This window comes from Castanea sativa, chromosome 11, assembly GCF_040712315.1.
Source record: "Castanea sativa cultivar Marrone di Chiusa Pesio chromosome 11, ASM4071231v1".
Lineage (NCBI taxonomy): Eukaryota > Viridiplantae > Streptophyta > Magnoliopsida > Fagales > Fagaceae > Castanea > Castanea sativa.
In genome coordinates, this window is record NC_134023.1 from 18591120 (window position 1) to 18613693 (window position 22574).

General features: G+C 33.0%; 1 protein-coding gene across 1 annotated transcript; it reads left to right on the plus strand.

Annotated features, from left to right (window-relative positions):
* The first annotated feature begins 1292 nt into the window (after positions 1-1292).
* On the plus strand, positions 1293-12700 carry LOC142617120 (polyadenylate-binding protein-interacting protein 9-like). The gene is made up of 10 exons (XM_075789823.1): positions 1293-2063; positions 2866-2976; positions 3099-3143; positions 6921-6993; positions 7094-7206; positions 7302-7361; positions 7561-7611; positions 7720-7788; positions 12277-12338; positions 12421-12700. The coding sequence occupies exons 1-10, from the start codon at positions 1794-1796 to the stop codon at positions 12476-12478; spliced, it is 912 nt and encodes a 303-aa protein (XP_075645938.1). The 5' UTR covers positions 1293-1793; the 3' UTR covers positions 12479-12700.
* The last annotated feature ends 9874 nt before the right edge of the window (positions 12701-22574 follow it).

Here is a 22574-nt window from a genome sequence, read left to right on the forward strand (position 1 = left end):
ATTTTAATGTCACATCATCGTAATGTATATTATATCAAGGGCACATACGCCATCTAAAAATATTAGTTTAAGAAGTATTTGTAGACACTCATTTTTTTACAACTTTTTATATTTTTCATGAAATATTATCAAAATTTTAAAAAAATAATCTGTTAGCATTAACAAATGTATTAAGGACACCTGTTAACTAAACTAAAAAAGAATCGGGAAAATTTGGAAAAGTATTTTAGACCATAATTCACACGTGGCATTAAGAATTCCAACGCATGGACCGGACGCTCAACAGTGGAGATATTAGCCCCACAACCAATTGTCAAAGCTTTGTTTTAGGCAAGCAAATGTCAAACACGCCAAACAGAAAGTGATAAAAACTACACCTAATCTTAATTTGTATGCAGACTACATAATTAAATAGTATTAACAATAAAGTTCATATAAAAAAATAACAAAAAATATTCTTCTAAAAAAAAACTAAAAAATTCGAAATATTAAGATTCAAGTTTTTAACCAAGAGTTTAGCAAAAAGAAAAAAAAGTTATTAACCAAGAAAAGCACCCACCCTAGTTGGCATTAAACAAAAACTACAGCGAATAAATCCAAAATTAAAAAAGATAAAAGGAAGGCAAAGAGATAAATATGCAGAAATGGGAATCCCAATTCCCAAGTCCCAACAAACTCCCGAAATTGCATAATCTATACTAAAAGTGCCCCTTTGACTAAAATCCAAAGCAAGTTGTCTGAGTGTTTTTAGCAAATAATTTTAATTTGTAGATTTTTTTTAAATAAGCGCATTTTAACAAACATTTAATATAAAAGCTATAAGAAATTTATATCTTTTTTGATAAATTTTATACAAATAAGTTATCGAAAACTACGGTACCAAACAAGCTTTAATAGTTAAAAATAACTGGTCAAATGCTAAAGTTACGATTTTTTACAAATTGTTGATCTGGTAAGTGATTATTAGTATGTGAAATAGTGATGTTAGTCATAAGTGTAGGTAAGTAGTGAAATTTTAAGTGACAAATTATCCTTAATGAGCAAAAAAGTAATTTCAATAATAAATTCTACAACTAATAACAATTCTATTTATAATTTGTTATGGAAACTTTTCATATAAAAATCCTATAAAATAGGACATAAACATTATCCAATGATTTATTTTTGTTAACAAAAGCTAATGCCTAAGTCATCTTTTACGATAATGTCCTCCTTTTCTTCCCAATTTTAACGTCACCCAGTCCTCACTCACTTTAATACTCTCTCTCTCTCTCTCTCTCTTTTTAAAAGAAAAAAAAAAAAAAAAACCAGAAACAAACTAATAAGAATCAGAAGAAGAAAACAAAAGAAAGAAAGAGAAAGATATACAGAGGTTGCAATCAGCAATAACCAAAAACCAAAGCAAAACTGTTTGCCTCTCTCTCTCTTTTTTGATCATATTCTTCTGCAAAACCCTCTTTTGTTTCTCTCTCTACAATCTTTTCCTTTACTTAAGCATATATATATTTTTTCTTCTTTTCCCTTTAATGAGTCTCCATTTTTAGACCTCCCTTTTCTATTCTTGTTCATAAAAATCTCAAACCCAAATCAGATTCTCATTCTCTCACACTCCCAAATCCATAAAATTCTTTAAACCCATTTCCATTTTCTCTCAGAGACCCCCGAAAACACAGTGTACTTATTAATTTATTAATTAATTCTCTCTGAATTTTTTATATACATATAGTTATATATATATATAGTATATTACTGTGGGATTTTTTTTTTGTGTGGTGGGTGTGTGTGTGAATCTAATGGCTGCGGTGGCTGAAGTGTCTGGTGAGGCAGTGGCTGCCAAGACCTTAGACACCAAACCCACATCGGAATCTGAAATCAATGTGCAAGTGCAAGAACTTGTTGCTATGTTCAAAAAGTTGAATCCTTTAGCCAAAGAGTTTTTTCCTTCCTCATACCCAAACCATCAAAATAGCTTTTATTTTCTGAATAATGGTCAATTGTCTCCCGACAATTTTGCTGACACCAATAAGCCTTCTGGCAATGATTTCTTTCCCAACAACCGCAGGGTAATCATCATCCTCATTTGATCTCTTCTTTGTGGTTTTTGGGTTTTGTATCATTGTATGAATCATTGTTTGGATTGTCTTTGTTTTTTCGAGAAATGGGTTGTTGTTGTTGTTGGTTTTGCTTATTTACTGTTTCTTTTGTTTTGTTTTGTTTTGTTTTTGGGTATAGTGTGAATTGAGTTGAGTGTCTGAATTGTTAGATTAATGGGTTTTTGGATTTTTATTTTTTATTTTTATAAAATTATTATTATTATTATTATTATTATTATTATTATTATTTCTGTGATTTGAATTGAGTATGAAAATTGGTATGCACAAGTTATGCTTACCACTAAATAGGTTCTAGCATTGATACTGTTATATCCATTTTCTTTTTAGGAAGAAAATTTGGAATGGTATACTTTTTTAAGAAGAAAGAAACTGAATTGAACAGAATTCTCGGTTTCAATTGATCGTTTGAATTATATTTTGGTATTTGTTGATGGTGGTGTTGAGTAGAGTTTCTGGGTTTTGTTATGTATTAATTTTAGTATAGGTGGTATCTGAGCCAATTGTGTTTTTAACCTATTTGTGGTCTGAGAGATGAGACTGAATATGTCCAATTGTGGTCTAATTACGTATTTCGATTGAGAAGCTGGAACACTTAAGCAAGGAAGGGTAGTTTTTTCTATCTGATTTTATTTTGGTGATGATAAAACTTACCTGTTGGAAATAAAGAGAGAAAATATTGAGAAATAGGTTTTGAAGAAGTTTCTTGCCATAAACATTGACATTTGCTAAAATTTCAACTTTTCATTTCCAGAGAAGAAACAACTATAACCAGGGGAGGAGAAGGTTGAATGGGAGAGCTTTCAAAGCTCAACGAGAGGATAGCATTAGACGAACAGTTTATGTTTCTGATATTGATCAGCATGTAAGTGAAAATTTTGGGAATTTCTAATCATCTTGATGGTTGAATATATAAATATAAGGTCTTTATTTTGTTCTAATTTTTGAATAATAACTTTAATAAATCCTTTTATTATGTCAATTTAGGTCACTGAAGAGCGGCTTGCTGCCTTATTTAGTAGTTGTGGCCAGGTAAGTTGCAATGCTCATTTGAACACTGATCAATCCATTGTTTTTTCAGTACTTTAATATATTTGAACCTAGGAGCTTCATTTTGATTCTTTGATAATATTTTAATTTACACCTAGAGAATTCTTTTCCGTTATAACTTTGAATTCATTTTAATTTTTAATTTTTTTATTTCATCCTAAAGAACTATGCCAATGGGCTCTAGCTCAAAAGGCATTTCCTTCTCCCATAAGAAAGATTGGAGGATAAGGTTATGGATTCACAACCCACTGCACGTGTGTGCAAACTTATCAAAAATAAACAGAAGAATTAAATCATGTCAGGGGGAGTTGTCACAATTTGGCTATGTGATCCCCTCAAGCTTTCACATTTTAAACTTTTTGTCAATTAGTTCATCACAAAAATTTTGTGGAACATATTTGGCAACTATATATGTTTTCTTGAGTCCATTGTTCCTTTGAATGCAATGAGAAAATTTACACGCTTGACCCATTGCAGCTGCTGCCTAGTGGCTACCCTTAGATGCCCCTTGATCCATTGGTAGCCCCAGCACGAATATCATTATTAATACAGCAGTCTCTGATACTACTTCTGGCATGTAGCCATTGTAAGGGCCATTTCCTAGCATGCTACCTAGGCTTGCAGCTTCTAGCAGGCTGCTTGAAATGACACTCCCCCATTCTTTGAAACTGTCTTCTATACTCTACTAAGCAAGTAAAATTTTTTACTCTACTGTTTGGCTGTTTTTATTTCACTTTTATTTCACACTCTTCTTAATATGAGATATGCTGACCCTAATTTTTTTGTAATAAGGCTTGGTTGTTGTTATTGTTATATTCTTAACATAAGCTATATGAATTTGTTAAGGGAGCTGGTGCCATGAGCCTTGTAGCTCAATTGGCGCTTCTTGGTGTTTCCAACGGAGATGTCTAGGGTTCAAAGGTCCCCTTCCCCTTTGTAACTATAAAAAACTTGTTAAGGGAGCTGGTGGTTTTCGTTTTTTGGTAGTTGAATTCTTATGAGTATAATGTAGAAGTATTTGTGATTGTTATGATGAAGTATCTACCTGACTCTCAATATGTGTACCTGGGCATGCACTAAATTGTAGTTTTTGAAGTATTAATTTATGTAATGGAACAAGTATATGTTAAAAAAAATCCATTAGAAGATGAATGGTAAAGCTGTCACTAGAAAAAGTAAATACTCTAGTTGTGATCATCACCTAGAAGTCTAGAATGGTTATCTGAATATGGAGTGTTGGGATCTGATGCATGGCAGAGATTGGTTCTCTCCATGCCCTTTTTGGGTCTAAGAATGATTCTTGGGGTTTTTATTTTTAACATGTAAAATCGGAAGTGGCCGTGTTGCTATTACTACCTCATTGATAGGGCTAATGTACTCTATCAATGGTCTAGCATTACTTGCAGTCTGAGCTGTGGCTGTCCACCGAATGATTAGTATGGATGTCTTTGAAGGGCTTTAGTAATTTTATAAGCTGTTAAATCTGATAGTTTCATTAATTAAAAGCCAATAAGCTACAACTCAAATGGCACTTCTTTCCCTTGTAAGAGTAAGGTGGAGGGTGAGGTTGTGAATTCAAGACATACAGGGTGTGTGTAACTTACCAATAAAAAAATAAAAATCATTGATTAGAATAAGAACCAATCACGGTTGGGATGTTTATAATTATCTTTAACTGCTCAAATAACATAATGGCTTAAAAAAAAAGCAAGCCACATATGGTGATATATGACTGTTGAAAAAAAGAAGTGTATATATATATATATATATATTCTTTTTCTGCTCTATCTTTGTTTGTTATATACTTTCCTTGGTAGGTGCAATTTGATAAAAACAAAATTCATCATGTTTCATTACTGTTGTGCTATGATGCACTGACGCAGCAAAATGGCCGCCGAACCCGTGTCCGATGCGGGGTGCGGTGGGCGACGCTGCTGCCTGCGCGTCAGTGCTGTGTCTTTCTTTTTTTTTTTCGTTCCCGATACGCTCGCCACCTCGTTCTGGTTTCCTGAAGAACAATCCCAGCTCATCGCAGACAACACAGAATCGTAGATCAGGCTTCTTCTTCTCTGTTTCCTCTTCACTCTTTCGTTCTTTGTTTTTGTCTTTTTGAGTCTTCTGACTTTCATGAGTTTCATCTCCTGCTCTTAGTTTCTCTGCTTTGTTTCTCTTTTATCTTTCTTTTTAGTTTTGTGAGCTTAGTCAGTAGTCACGTGACAAAGCATTGAAAAGTAGCAAAGAGAGTTTGAACTTTGAAACTCTCCAACTTTTTTATTAAGTCTAACCCTTCCCCCAAACGTAAATGTACTATCTTTCTTTCTATTTTTAAATTTTTTTAACTTGTGGCTTTTTTTTTTTCATTAGCTACGTACATACTATATTATTGTTTTAAACTTTTAATATTCTAAAAAGTGATAGTTGTTATTAACTTATTATTATAATTATAATTTAGGTAGATATTTAGGCATAATATTGATATATTAATATACTAGTTGAAACATAGACTTATAATTTTAATATTTTCAATAAATTATATAAGAAATATATATATATATATATAAATAAAATAAAATAAAAAACCAGTAATATTGATTTTTTATTTGGTATATGTTTATATAATGTGAAAAAGTATGCTTAGTAATATATTAAAAATATTTTTAATAATTTTTTAATCGCCGCACCCCGCTGGACTCTACTTTTTCAAAAATTGTTGAGTCCTACACCTGCACCCGAATCCGGAAACGCACCCATGCTCTTTGGTATCTTTTGACTATTAAGTCTTGCCATCTCTTTGTTACCTTTTTTACTTTTACTAAATTTAAATTTACATTCCATGTACTTTGATTTAGTCTAGTTTCATCCCACTAAAACTATATCATTTGTAAAAAGAACCTTCATCCCTTCTCTATAAATAGAAAAAAAAAAAAAAAATAGAGATTAAACCAAACAAAATAAACCAGTTTGGTTTGTTCTTGATTAAAATGGTTTCTCTTTCCCCATTCTTATTATTAGTGATAATTCTTGTTTGCAATCTACAATAATCACGACTCATATCATACTTTTATTTGTTTTAAGTGACTGATGTTAACTTCTTTATCACCTGGTTCTATTTCCCAATAGTTTTGATCATATGACTTCATGTATTTTGTTCTTTTTAAACCTTGTGCCTTCATAAAAACAAATTAACCTTTTAGCATCTTTATATAAACCAATATCATAATTTGAATATCTGATGAATGTTTTCTAATTCTTCTGCTACATTGTCCAAAAGTGTGTAATTTTAAATCTCTAACATAGAGCGCTCACAGCCCTCAAAGCTTCTTGTTTGGAGTGTGGTCTTTTGTCATTTTTCTTGTTCTTCCCTTCCTGTTTTGCTTGATCGTTGTAACCTTGGTCCTTGATTTGTGCCCCCTTAGTACATTCCCAATGTACTCGGGTTGGCTGTTTTTCTTAGCTTAATATAATTTTTCGTTACTTATCAATTTTTTAAAAAAAAAAATCTTTACAAAGTATTTCTAGTAGCTTTCCTCTGCCTGTATTATGTGTGGTCCATGTGGAGTAAAATGCTTTGGTTTATGCCTTTTCCTATAAGAACAATAGTAATATGTCTTTCTCTCTGAGTATGTTTTGTATTTATGAGAGAACTAGGTTTTTTGATAATTGCATTTTCTTTAACTATATGGTTAATTTGGTTGAAGAGATAGTAAAATCACTTTTCTCAGTTATATTTATCTATTTATTTATTTTAAAATTTTGAAGGTTAATGATTGCCGAATTTGTGGTGATCCGCACTCAGTTCTACGTTTTGCATTTGTGGAGTTTGCTGATGACCGTAAGTTGATTGTTCTGGCCCGCAAGTCTTCCTTACTGGTGTTCTTTTTCCCCCACCAAAACATACTGATATAATGTGAATATGGGATTTATGCCAACAGATGGTGCAAGAGCAGCTCTAGAACTTGGAGGGACGATGCTTGGGTACTATCCGGTTAGGGTTTTACCTTCAAAAACTGCCATCCTTCCTGTGAACCCTACATTCCTTCCCAGGGTATGAATCATTAACTCTATCTAGTTGTGTTAATTTCATAGCTCTATGAAGTTGTTTGCTGTATTGGTGTTTTGATGACTGAAATTTAACTGCAGTCAGAGGATGAACGGGAAATGTGTGCCAGGACAGTCTATTGTACAAATATTGATAAGAAGGTATTCCCTTTTGTTTTATTTGGAAGTATTAAGTTTTACATTCCTGCTGATACTTTTTTTAACTGCGTCTCTGTTCTGGATGATGCCCATCATAGTGGTCATATGCATTATGCATGCATATGTAGTGATTGTAGTTGATTTACTTGATTCCCAGTCAATCTTAATTTTTTCCCAATAAAAGGTTCATCTGTGTTTGCAGGTTTCTCAAGCTGAAGTGAAGAACTTCTTTGAAACAGCCTGTGGTGGTGAGGTTGGGACAATACTTAAAACACAATTGCGTTTTAATGGATTAGAAAACAATCAAAACATGATGTATAAAGTTACGTGATTGATAGTTGACATCATTTCAAATTTACAGGTTACTCGCTTGAGGCTTTTGGGAGATCATGTTCATTCAACTCGTATAGCTTTTGTTGAATTTGCACTGGTAAGTTTTTGTTTACAACCTTGAAGTTATTCATGTTTTAGAAGTAATTAAAAAAAAAAAAAATTTGCAAAGGTCTCTCTCTCTCTCTCTCTGTGCCTGGTTAAAAACATTATTAAATATTGACAATCTGATATCTGATGATCCATATCTTTTTTAGGAATAAAATAAAATAAGCATGCTTGGGCATGCTTTGTGCTTCTTCAAAAAGCTCCAAAAAAGTGTGCCTAAAGCATGCTTCATTAAGTGAGCTTTTTTTTTTTTTTTTGTGGCTTAGCTAAGCGTTAAGAGCTTGGGGCTTCGAGTTGAGCTTAAGCATGCCTCAAGCGTGCTTTTAACAACACTGGGTTAGAGAATTACCGTACCCTTTGCAGTGAGCATGCTTCATTTTTATAAGTTAAGTACAATGAGTTCATGATTGTTTGCGCATGTGAATAGTGGGCAGTTTAAACAATAGGATACTTATTAACATCTTCAAGGTTTATATCAGTTGTTTGTTGTCCAAATTTGATATATCTCTGTCTGTTTTAATTTGTTTTGGAGTACTTCCCTATACATAGTCAAGAGTTATCCCACTAACTAAACCATTTTGACTTTTGGAATTCATCTTAATGGCCCAACATATTTATGAAGAAATGAAGTGGGTGGTGCTGAATTTAGTTTAACAGTTTGGGAGCATGGTCAATTATCACCTTATCCTACTCTTCAGGATACCGCTTTGATATCCAAGATAAAACGGCATATCCAACAATTTCTTAGGAAATTCAACGGTGGACGTATATTCTTTGGGGCATCAACCTGAAAAGATGTCTTTATTGAAAAACCTTTCACAAAAGTAATTTGATCTAAGTGGCCTGTTGGCTAAGTAAAAAAGGGAAAGTTATGTTAAGAGGATATTTGTGAGGTCTTTCTGTGGTGACACTGGACCTGGCTCCCAGCTGTGCGCTTCAACACCATCCTCTTTTGTATTTATTGCAATATACTTGACCAAATGATAACTAGTGAAATAATCAGTTATGGTTTTAAGTATTAATAGGTCATGGTACAATCCTCTGGTGGAGGTACTACCATTTCAACAGGAAATGTATGTCTTTCGTAATCCCAAAGAACTTTTTCTGATGTGGAATTCCTTCTAATTTCTTCCCTTATCTGCATTTCTGAAAGGTACCATATAAAGGGATATGAGAAATTTATAGATTATGAAGCTTTGGTGCAAAAAGAGGCTAGAGTTGTTGACTTAAAGACTGCTTTATCACATTCTAACTTCTAATTATGAGCTGCAAAATAAGCCCCATTGAGTCCAATTCAGAATGAGTGGTATGCTACATTCTGGTTTCTCTTTTGCAAAAACAGTGATCCTCATTCTAGGTAACATAAGGGTGTTTTTATTTTATTTATTTTTGTGTAACAATGTCAGTTGTGGGTAGTTATTCTTTATTTTCGATTTATGAATTAATTGATCATTGTAATCTGCATGCTTGATTGTAGTGTCCCCATATATCTACATCCTGTATATTTGCGTGACTGTTTTCTGGTATCAATGAAGTTTCATAATTCCATTATTAATAATATAAAAAAGGGTTTGTGTGTGTTGTCCTGTTATCAGCTAACATCTCAAACCATGAGATTGAATTATTTATTTTTATGTCAAAAGTTACTTTCATTTTGGCAATGCTATCTTGTTGAACATGCCATGGATACTTCCGTAGAACACTATTTCATAAATTAATGTCTCTTTTTTTGATTATGAAGTTGCCCATGACCCTATTGTGTCTTTTTTTTTTTTAATAAAAAAAGAAGAAAATAACAGAAAAGAAAAAAGTTATAAGTTACACATTCAGCCTGTGGGTCTCGAACCCATATCCTTACCTTCCATCCCATTTTTAAGATAGGAAGAAGTTTTCATTTGAGCTAGAGCTCATTGACATTGTGTCTTTGGACCATGAACTCATCTTAAGAATAGGGGGAGAAAGTGCAATTTGAGCTATAGATCATTGGCCTAAATCAATGACATTTTGCAATGCATTTGTCAAAGTTATAGTGTCAGACCTTTCTTTCTTGCTTTGGACTCCGATATTCTTGTCAGTACATTCTTGCACTCATTCTGTAGGTTTCAATTACTTTATCAAAATGTCTTGCTTATATTACGTTTATTTTTAGTCATGAATTATATGTTTAGTTTATCTGCTGGCAAGATGGAACATGTCATGTTCATATGTCAAGACATGTCTATCATCAACAAAAAGGGGACACTTTGGTTTGAAATTAGTCACTCACTTAAAATTTGTGGAAATGTGAAATCTAATCAAACCTGATGTTACATTTATCATTAAAAAAGAAAGCATACAAACTACTTTTTTTCCATGTCAATCTTCTTCAAACTGATTCTAATATTTGGTGATTAGGTTTACTTTTCGACACTGGTTCATTAACATAGTAGTCATATTATGACATAGGTATCTTGATTTGTGCTTGTTGCAACTATTTTAATTGGATTTCCTGAATTTTTTGTAAAATGGAGAGATGTTTGATGTTTTCATATCTTATGCACGAATATATTCCATAGATGGGGTGTGGATTTAGTAATTACTTGGCTTAGAAACCAAAGGATAATGAAGATTAAGGTAGAGGTTCTAGTTAAGAGGAGATAAGGACTAGAGAGGAAGTTGCCCTTATCTATGTAGTAAATAAATTATGTGGAGAGAATTTATTGCCTTCTTACAGAGGACATATTTCATTTTAAGAATTGTGCCTGCACTTCCCTTTATCATGAAAACAATTAGTAATAACAATTATACACAATTCATAGTTGCTGAATGATGATTTCCTTTTCTGTGATGTACTGGTACCAAATACTGTCATAGATGGAATACTTGTAAATGAAAAGTCGTTTACAGTTGTGCTTACGGAAACACAAAAATCACCCCTTCCCCCCCCCCCCCTCTCTCTCTCTCTCTCTCTCTCTCTCTCAGGAAGAGAATTATGGAAGTAATTGTGCATTTTCTCTGTGTATGTTAAATATATTCGGGAATGAGTTACATGCATTGTTTACTTGAAAAAGACTGGAAACCAAAATTAGAGGATTTTTCTCTCTTTTTGTATATGCTTTTGGGCATCCTGTGGGATGTCGAAAATCTGCATTAAATAAAAACAGCAAGCTTGCTTGTTGCTTTAGAAATGTCATTTTTTATATGCACTCTACACTTCTATTTCACCTGCCATAGTTGGGGGGGGGGGGGGGGGGTTGTTGCAGACATTTTCTTTACATAAATACTTGTTTTCCTACCTAAGAATAAAGAAACACTGCACATTGTTTAATGTTACTTAGGTATGAAGGATCTGTATGATGCAAATGAGCTCGAGGTTATATGACACCTCCAGAAGAATGGGGTCTGGGTGTAGTCATGGGTACTAATTGAGTGTGTGTATAGCTTACTAATAGAAAAATAATAGATCCATGAGATAACATCACGGGGTAAGAAATAATGATGTTTACTTGTGATCTAATATGCTTGATGAGACCTATATAAAAAAAAAATTATATGCTTGATGAGTCCCCTTTTTGTGTGAATTATTTATGATGAAGGGACGGTGTTTCATCTTTATGGGTGAGGTGTATACACATTCCTGCATTTAGAAACCAAATTAATATTTGAGAAAAGGGAGGAAGATCATAGCAGAACCAACACTTTTTTTTTTGAAAGAGGATTTCTATAGTTTGTGCAATATAATTTACTGTATGTTACATGAATCATTTCTAGTTTTTGTGGTTATTATACATTGTTTTTTTTTTTTTGGCCTTTTTTTTCTTGTTAAAATTGGGTCATTCAACACCCCCCTTCCCCCCCCCCAAAAAAAAAGAAAAAGAAAAAGAAAGAAGAGATCTATAGTTTGTCTCCATAATATCTGAATTTTTTATTTACAGTGACATTGAGCTATCAATTCTAGATTACATGAGACACATTTGCAAACAGTTTTTTTTTATGATTTATGCTTTTGCTTAATACTCCCTTTGTTCCAATTTGTTTGTCCAAAATTCCATTTTGGCAAGTTTCAAAATATTGTCCAGTTTCTAAAAATAAAAGTCATATATTTATTAATGTTCCTATCATACCCCTACTTTAATTTTAAAACTATTTGAAAAGAAAACTAACAAACATTTAAAAAAATTAATCTAATTAGGGCACCTTTTTAGTTGGCTCATTAAGAATAACTCTTTTTTTTTAATAAAAAAAAGCTAATAAATTTATTTAAGGATAGTTTTGTAAACTTATACATTTTTATAAGGCAGATAAGACAATAAATGATGTTCTTTTAAAAGGTTTGATTTTTCAAACAGGACAAACAAATTAGGACGGAGTGAGTAATTAATTAATTTTTTTAATGATTTATTGATGTGTTTGAGTCATCTAAAACTTTATGACATAATGCTGTGATTGCAGTAAATGGCTCTTGCTTAAATCTGACACGTTATTTTATTTTCCTGAGCAGGCGGAAAGTGCCACTACTGCACTGAGTTGCAGTGGGATGATAGTAGGAGCCCAACCCATCAGGTTTGCCCCTGGACTGGATTGTTCTTTCAAGCCCTTAACTAAGTTTGATGTCACTTTATCTTGTATATTGTTGATTTTGTAGGGTAAGTCCATCAAAGACACCTGTGAGGCCGCGAGTTACTCGCCCAACATTGCATTAACTAATCGTCATTGTCCAGAACACATGGATGGAATTGGGTCAACTTCCCAGTTGAGAGAAACTTGTGTTGAAGGGGTGGTGAAACTTTAATTTTTTTTTTTGGTCTTCAGTATTTCCATCTTTTCTGTCGCAACAGTTACTTTTTCTGTGACTGAACATATCGTGATCCTGCCTCAATTGAAGTTTTACTAGACCGGGTCTCGGTCTGAGAATTTTTCCTTCATCCATCCTCTTTGTTTTGACAATTTCATCTATTAACTTAATAGTGTTAGTTTCTGTTACTAATGTGTTGATTGCAAGCCTTGCTAATACTTTGCACCGGTAAGCCCAAGCTTAAAGTACTATTACTAAAAAGTTTAACAAAATTGCCAAGAGCCTTTTAGCTCATTTGGCTCCTCTTGATATTTCTTACTGAAACATTCAGGGTTCAAATCCCCCACTCCTAACTATTAATGTAAAAAAAAAAAAAAAAAGAAGTTAAACAAAATGAATGTACTATCACTACTAGTTAGTGAGGATTGTCATCATAGAGGCAAGTCTGTATGAATATGGACCTGCCATCAAAGAATTGGGTTCCATCCCAGCCCTAGTAAACATCCCTTGACTCTTTTTTTGCTTATCTGGACCATCCAAGTTTCTGGTGCATGTAGTATATGCGATTAGTGATGTATAACGTTTCCCTATCTGGGTGTAAGTTAAATTAGTTAATGCAGTTGATTTGTGTTTTTCTGAGATATATTGATATGCTTTGCGTTGTATATATGTTTTAGGGGAAATTACATTTTACCCTTTTAAATTATACCACTTACCTTTCTAAATTATGAGAATACACACTTTACTCGCTTAAACTATTACTTGCATAACACTTGTTCTGCTAAACTATGTGAGTGCACACGTACCTTTCTAGACTATTACTCGTGTAACACTTTGCAACCCATTCCATAGGTAATAATTTAGGAAAATAAGGGTGCATTTTCATGGTTTAGGGGGTAAGTATAAAAGGGGTCATAGTTTAGGGAGATAAAGTGTGCATTTTTATAGTTTGTGGAGAAAAGTGTAAATTGAAGCATAGTTTAGAATGGTAAAGTGTAATTTTCTCATATTCGGTATAAATTGTGTTGGGCTGTGGGCGATTTGGTACACATCATCTCCAATTTGCCTGGACCTTGGTAAAAAAAAAAAAAAACAAAACGTTGTCATTGCTTGAGAAATGTTTCACCATTCCATCATGTTCACGTGTATGGGGAATACCATGGTCTTGCCATTCATCAACAAATATATGAACAAAGTTGGAGCGAATGAATCTGAACTCACAGGTTAGATATCAAAGCTTCTTTCCCTTCTTGGTCGCCACACCCTCATCAAATCAGTGACTGAATCCATTCCTGCTCTTTGCATGCACTATTCATCTCTTCCTACAAAATATTGTTCCTCCCTCTTGATATGGATCACTTTCTTCCCTTAATTCAACATTAAATGCTCAAGGCCTTAAGTAGTCCTTTAGTAGCAATCCCACCCTCTCTTTATGATCATGCGTTTCACAAGGTAAGAAATCAAAGTAGATGACTTTTGCCCTTTCTATAAAGCAAAATCTGAAAATCCTACCCATCTCTTACCTAAAACCGTTGGAACAACCTCCAAATCCCAGGGCATTGTATTGGACCCTTCTCTTCCACTTGGCTACATTTCAATTGCACTTCCAAAGCTCTCTCCATAACCATTCCTTGAATTCCTCTTCCCTATGGGACTCTCTTTGGCTCACCATAAATAGCCCCATCTTATTTCGGCATGACTGACCCATTCATGGCCACTTGCTTCCAAAAAGATTTAAACCTTCCACCAAACTCAACACAAAAGTTCCTATCTCTGTGAAATGGAAAAGTCATTCCCTTGTTTAGTTTAAACTTAACACGGACGGATCTTTATTATGAAACCTAGGCAGATCAGGTTGTGGGTGTTTAATTAGTAAGAAACTATATTGTGTCGTGGGTAGCTGGCTTCTCAAGATCCTTATGGAAGGGAACTAGTGTTTTAGCAATGCTTTGGGTAGTTAGAGATGGTCTTTTTACTTGCCGAAGCACTTGGACTCACTCTGGTAGTGAAACATGATGCTAAACTTGTTTTACATTTACTAACTCATATTGTTGCTGTAAAAATTTTTAAACTGGTATTGTTGGAGACTGCAGATCCCTCATGAGCTCGATATCCCACCTTGAGCTAATCCATTCCTACCATGAAGATGACCAGGCAGCAGAATTTTAGCAAAGCTTGGATGCACTCAGGACCTGCTCTTTGTTGTGCGTAGTAGTACTCCTCCACTGCAGCTGCAAGCTTGGTTATATTTTGATTATCCACATGGTCTCTAACTACCCTTCCAAGTTACATTGATATAAACTCTAATTGCTGCCCAAGCTAAACTACAAAAACCGCATAAAATTCTTAGAATTATAGTTAAAGTAGTGATTAAATTCACTATTTTCTAATTTAAGTTTTTAAGTGAATCAGTAATTTATCGTGATGTCAGAACAGTTGATCTAAAGTTAAATCTTTGCTTTCACTCTATCTCCCATTTAAAATGTTAAAAATTCCACACATTAGGCTTCACTTATTAATAGAGGGAGTTTAGGCCCATATGTGAAGGAGAGTGTTAAAATTATGGTTAAGTGGTTAAATTTACTATTTCTTAATAGTTTAAACTTTTGGAATAATCGATAATTTATCAATTCTTATATATTGAAATATTTATATTATACATTATCAAAAGAACTAGCAAAATTTAGAGCAAAAATCCAAATTCAAAGTATCCACTCCGTACCTCCCACAACCAACAAAAAGCAAAGCAAAAAACCTCCATTTCCCTGAAAACCAAAAGCATCCTCATACCATAACCATTTTTTAATCCTATCAAGTCTCAACTAACACAAGTTTAAGTTCCGTTGATAGTTCACTTCATTAATGAAAATTCCAAGGTATTCAACAACGACAATGACAACGACAACGACACAACTGCTCAATGAAAGCGACGAGGAGAGTCCGTGAGTTCAGAAGAACATGGTGGTCATTATCGCGTTTGTGAAACACCAGTGATCGTTGCCATGATTGTAAAGTGCTCAGATTCAAAAATCATTTGCTCTATATGTGTTGGATTAGTTAAATATGGATGGTGTTCATGAAAGAACATTAAATACGCACAAATTTGTTAAGTTTGGTTATTTTCCATATTAAAATGTGTTTTTAAGCATGGAATTATGACTTAATTTTATAGTAATCTTTTCATGATATTGGAAAAATCATTTTCCCATGCCATACTCGTGGCATACATCTTAACATGTGCATAAGTGCATTCATCGTATGCTAACATGATAGCTCATTGAATAATGATATCATCTCAATGTTATATTAGCTTATGTCAATATTGTTGTGGATTTTCTATTGCACCAGAGATTAAGATGTTTTTCAATTCCCATTTCTTGAATTAGAATGGTCTTTTCTTTTTGTTTAAAAAAAAAAAAATCTTGAGATTATTTACATGAAATGATATTGTTCATGCATTGTATTAGATGATTTTCAGCATGTTAATGTTGCATTACATCCCATGAAATTATGAAAAAAACAAAAATACATTTCGATTTTCTTGCCTGCATATTGTTAACATGTTATATTTGATTATGTCTATTCACTTTCTGTGTAGCATGAAAAATTCACATAAAGTAATGAAGAATTAGTTGAAATGACAAAATTTCAGATTTCTGCTAAATCAATATAATAACTAATAGTCAAAGCGTTTGACTTTTGTTGATCATGTCTCATTGCGTTATGTGACTACATAAATTTATGCCACGTATACATTTAAAAACACGAATAGTTATGACATTTCATTTTTCAATAGACACCTTTTCAGTTAATAAGCATATTTTCATTCAATAGACACTTTTTCGGTCAATAGGTATCTTTTTACTTTTTGCTAACCGCTTCTTATTGCACCACATGACTACATAAATGAATCTATATCTATATATAATATAAACCCGACACGTTTCAGTTTTTATTGACTACTCCTTATTGCACGACATGACAATTGAAATTCATGCCACGTATATATTTAAAAACTCCAAATAGTTATGCCTTTTCATTTTACCCGTTAAGTTTCAGTATCTACTCACCATTTCACATAAGATGCATATATTAAAATAACAAAAAAATTATTTTATTTGCGTAGCATAAGTAGATTTGAGACGTTTGTATAATGGTTGACTTTGTGATATTGTATTGAATAATAAACAAACGGAAACCATAAAATACCTGTTGGGTTTTTGTATTGAGTGGTTGCCACATTTCGCATGTCCTCTTCAGATATTAACAAAATGCAATAATGGACAATGATTTCAGTAATGTATGATGGTAGAGTAATGGAGAAAAGATTTGAGTTCAAATCTGATGAATTTTATTTTGGTCGGTGGCCTCCTTGGTTCCTTTGCACGTCCTCAATGGCTTAGATTGCTTTACAGTTTGTTTCCAAATTGAAGAAAATAAATGCAAGGAGATGGAAGAAATGGTTACCACAAGTAATTGCTAGAATTAATAGTTTAAATTTATGGGCGATTGAAGGAATATAGAAGAGTTCGAAAACCAAGAGAGTGGTCCAATTTTTTAGACAATGTTTTATGAATTTTATTAATTCCTGGACCTTTTCACTGTTTAACAAAAAAAAAAAAAAAAAAAAACCGATTTACAAATAACAACTTTAAAGAAAACTCATAGGTTTCCTATCTTTTTAAGAAGATGAAAGAGAAGAAGTTGAGAAAAAGTTACCAAATGAATATGAATCACTATTTATACCCCCAAAAAATTATGACCCCTCAATAGACACATTTTTATTCAATAGACACATTTTCATTGAATAAACACATTTTTTGTCAATAGACATATTTTCATTCTATAGGCACCTTTCGGTCAATAGGTACATTTTCATTCAATATGTACCTTATCATTCAATAAGCACATTTTTGGTCAATAAGCACATTTTTGTTCAATAGGCCTTTTCGATTAATAGACATTTTTTTTTTCATTCAATAGGCATATTTTCAGCCAATAGACACATTTTCGTTAAATAGCCACCTTTTTAGTTAATAGACACCTTTAATACATATTCAATATTATATATACAATACAAATTAAACTAGAAACATAACATCATGTCTCTTATTCCTTCTCATAAAAAACTTATAACAATGTTGTTTTTTTTTTTCCTTAAACACATCCAGTAGTTGATTCCCGTGCATCGCACGGGTTAGCGACTAGTTATATATATATATATAGTGGTGGCTCTAGGATTTTTTTTTTGTTTAACGGTGATCACTAAAAAATTTAAATTATATTAAATCTAATAAAGCGATAACTTGAATATTAGCTACAATTGTGAGTCGAGTGACTAAGGAGAGTAAAATTGTTGTGACTTTAAAGCCAAAAAGAATATAATTGTAATTACCATTAAGGAGAATTGACAACCACAATATTTTTCTTGGTACCATTTTTTTAAGGAAAAATGAAATTAGAGATTATTTTTATTGAATAGGTTGAACGAACTACCTATTTGAATGTTTAGCGATTTTTATCTTTTTGTTTTATAGTAAGCTTTTTGTTGAATAATTAAATCACTTGTTGTTGTTTGATCTTATCTTGTTTTTGTTTGGTTTATGTTTGTTATTATTTGGGCTAGTATTTATTGTTGTTATTTAAGTTTTTTTTTTTTTCTAAAATATTATAAAAGGGATTAAGGATTATGTTTGGGGGACAGAATTAATTTTGGAATAATGCTACGTTCATAATATTTTTACAATAAATCTTATGTAAAAAACTATTATTGGTGGGTAAAAAAATAATATTAGTATTGAGCCCAAATTAGAATTAGTAACAACTTACCACATTGGATTTGTTGTAAAATTATTATGAAAATGTTGTGAATATAGTATTATTCTTATTTTTTTGTACCAAACTTTTTGTAATTCTCAAATTAAGATGTTCAACATATTTATTAGGGAGGTCACAATATGTTAGTTTAACATATAATTTTTTTTGACAAGTGTATATATGCCATTTTTTGTAAGTCAGGGTGGTCTTGTTACCACCTTGGCTTGCATGCAGAGTTGCCAGTGAAATTATATTTTTAAGAATAGCCATGGAATATAATATACTCATGCAATCCTGTAGGAATTAATTTAAGGTGTGCATAACCCCTTTACATGCACACGGTGTTCATTTTTTTTTATACTTATTTTTCCTTTTCAAAGGTCATTGTGACTAACTCTTTTTTTTTTTTTTTGTGGAGAAAGAAGACATTCATTATATGAAATTGAAGGGTGGCCAAATCAGCCTGAACAAAAGGTAAGGTGCGAGACGAAACATCCTTCACACAGTACAATTTGGTGTGATCAAAGCTAGCCTAGCTAAACTATGAGCAACTTTGTTGCCATCTTTCCTAATGTGAGAGTATGACAATTCTGAAAACAAACCCGAAAATAAAGAGACATCATTTATCATAGGGGCAAAAGAAATTAACCCATTATTCGTGTTCCTTAAGGCCTTTATAATCAATTCCGAATCACCCTCCACAATAGCATAGTCCACTCCAATCTTGCTGCCAAACTCCACTGCTCTACACGCAGCAATTGCCTCCACTTCCATGGGTTGGTATGCCTGCTCCAATTGCTAAATTAAGGATGCAATTACCTCACCATTGCAGTCATGAACTACCACTCCAACCCTAGATTTGTTGTCTGCATTTGAGATCGCTCCATCATAATTAATCTTATATTTGTTTGGTGGAGGTGCTGTCCATTTTGGCTTTGGTTGTGGTCTGATCGGGTTTGGTAGGGGGTTGATAGTTTTGATCTCATTCCAACACTCTTGTGCAGCTTGTTACAGATCCTTTGTGAGGCAGCAAGTTTTGATTTCGTTGGTGTGATATAGACCATACTTGGATAGCAAAGAGCTCAGGTGACTTCCCATTCTCTATGATCCATCTGCATAATTGCTTGAAGTCAGCAAACACCTCCATTGTCCGAAAGCTCCATCTGTCTCCATCCCAAACCTCATCCAAACCCGAGCAACCCCAAAGAGCATGCAACGAGTCCTCAGTGTTTGAAGAGCATCGGTCACATGTTGGTTCTCAATGATTGTTTTTCAGGTCAGGTTGAGTTTTGTTGGGAGGGAGTTCCTGCATGCTCGCCATACCAGGTTTTTGTACTTGTTTGGGACTTCCAAGGACCAAATGCTCTTCCAGAAATTTTTATCCAAGTCTGGTTGTGTACCCTCCTCAGATCCCACCTCCAAATCCTTGAGAAACCTATATCCAGACTTGTAATTGTACTGCCCATTTGCCGTGAAAGGCTAGAACAGAGAGTCTTCAGTTTGGCTTCGGGCAAGTGGGATCTTCTTTGCAAGTTCAGCTTTAGCCAGTATAAGAATTCCCTCCAACATTTCAGCATCCCATTTTCCTGCGTTCTCATCAATTAGACAATCAATTGTGGCATCCTCCATGGAATCAATGATTGGAGAAGTGACTAATGGTGGGTGTTTAATGGGAAGCCAATGGTGCTACCAAATTTTGATGTTTTCCCATTGCCAACCAGAATCTTGAACCCATTTTTATGACCGACCTTCCTTTCAAAATGCTTTTCCAAGCATATGACCCGGATGCTGATTCCTTTGCTTCCATGAATGAACAATGCGGGAAAAATGTTGCCTTGAATATCCTGTAAAAAAGAGTATCTTTATTGTGTAAAAGTCGCCAAGCTTGTTTGGCAAGATGCAAGTCATTGAACAATGCAAGGTCCCTAAAGCCCATTCCTCTAGCTAGCTTCGATTTTGTGGCTAACTCTCTTGGTCTTATATTCTTGCTTATTTTAATTTTTGGCATTTTTTTTTTTTGGGTGAATGGCTAATGCATGTGAAGCGTTATCTCTTTCAAACTATGTATGTGAAGCGCTATCTCTTTCAAACTTTCATTGCTTTAATTTAATTGTGTTTTTTGATGAGTAAGTTTGTTGCCGTGGGACTTAGTTTTAAAGTTATTTTTTGAAAAAAAGTAGTTTGCAAGTCATGTGAATAGTTCACGGGACCCACTAAAAAAAAAAAGCATTGTTGGGAAACGCAAAATATGCTTCCCAAATAGAGCTATATTGGTCATTATAGCCTAAAAGACTAGTTCTTAGATTAGTTGGGGTGGGCATCTAACACCCTCACTCCATAAATCTCTTTTGAACAAAGTTTAAGAGTCCGTTTGGTCGGAGGAGTGGAAAAGCGGGAGGATGAAAAATTAGTAGGAGGATGGAAAAGTGGGAGGATAGAAAAAATTTTTGTTTGGTTAGAGAGAAAAAGGGGAGGGTGGAAAATGTAGTTTATATAAATTGACTATTATGTCATTATTATATAATAGTGAAAAAATGAGAGGGGTAGGTGAGTGTAATAAAGTGAAGGTATTTGTGTAAAATGCAATTCTCATCACTTTTCCCTCCTCATTTTCCTCCCAATTTGGGAGGATAAAAAAAGTGGGTCCAGGAGGGAAAACTTTCTCTTATATTTTTTGTCTCTCCTATTTTCTTTTCTTAATCAAACAATAGAAAACCACATTTTTCATCCTATTTTCCATCCTCCCTATTTTCACCCCAACCAAACACACCCTAAATGACCTAGATTAGGTTTTATCCAAGTAATTTCCTTTTCTCAATCTTTCTCATCAGATTGTAGTAGGAAAGTTTTATATCTCTTTTTCTTGTTGCTTATGCATAGGATGCAAAGCTTTCTAATATTGTCTCTTGGAAACATTTTGTAATTTATTTCTTTTAATATTAATTTTTCTTTAAAAATATTCTTAATTTTTATTCATAAAGCACTGACTCTATGTCAATTATTTAAGGTAGGAAGATATATCCACAATTAATATGAAACTAGTGGATGTCCCGCGCGATGCGCGTGTTCGTTATTAGTTATTTTATAATACTCATGTGTATTATAATGTTTGGAAAATTAATTTCAATTATGTATTATACATCACTAAAATAATGAATGAAAAAAAATTGTAACACAATATATCCATAAGTAACAATAATTAATTAGACTCTAAAAATGTTACTACATGCCCTTTTTTGTTTGATCACGTGTACATGCATATAATTCTTACATTTGACTGTTTCCAATATAAATTTTTTTATTATTTCATTTTCTTTTTTAAGAAGTATTTATTTATTTTTTTAAAGAAAACACATGAACTTTTGAATTCTAAACATCTAAGATTTAAGGTTTCTAATTCTTAAAACTAAATATACATGTGAAGAGATTAAAAAAAAAATAATAATTGAACAGGGAAATGTAAACTTATACCATTTCGTATCTTAAGTTTAATTATACTTACATCTGAGTCCCTTAATCACTTACAAATATTAAACACTTCTCAAAAATATAAATAAAAACAAAAAAACACATACCTTTTAGAAACCCCATATGTTGTGAAAGCATTGTATCAAGTTTTGATAATGTTGTTAAGGAGTTTAGAGCATATGCACCTGAAACCAAAAGCAATTTCATACTCTTTTGACACTAATTTCTCACTCTTTGTCTCTCTATCTCTCCAGTCCTATTTTTCTTTTGGCCTTTTGATATTTTGTGAAACTGGAATATATAAAAGAACATGAAAACTAACATTGAATGGAGAAAACCTTTCATTTATTAAATTAATGAAATTAAAAGTGGAAGAGTTCAAGAAGTTGAAAAAGGGAGTAGAACCAAATCATTAATTTTCTACATTTATGGCTTAAACTAATCATTGCTAAGAAGATAAGAGGTGAAAAGCTAAATGAGAAAGTACTCATACAAAGCGCCACGTGGCAGAACCTCATGCACTTCTGCATGAGGTCTTTGCTTTTATATATATATTGATTTTCAAAATAAAGCACCGACTCTATGCCAATCGTTAAAAATCTTGGTCCCCTCCTCTTTTGGTTCGCACAATATCCACAGGTCTCCCTAGCTCCCTTCATATCGTGGTTTTCATAGTTTAGTATAGGTTTTTGGAATTACACAGATTTTGAAATTGTTTG

Excerpts from the sequence above, each read along its gene's own strand:
- LOC142617120 (XM_075789823.1), top strand. The coding sequence starts at position 1,794 with ATGGCTGCGGTGGCTGAAGTGTCTGGTGAGGCAGTGGCTGCCAAGACC. Across the intron at positions 6,994-7,093 it reads TGTGGAGTTTGCTGATGACC|ATGGTGCAAGAGCAGCTCTA; the intron begins GTAAGTTGATTG and ends TTATGCCAACAG. Across the intron at positions 7,789-12,276 it reads CTTTTGTTGAATTTGCACTG|GCGGAAAGTGCCACTACTGC; the intron begins GTAAGTTTTTGT and ends TTTCCTGAGCAG.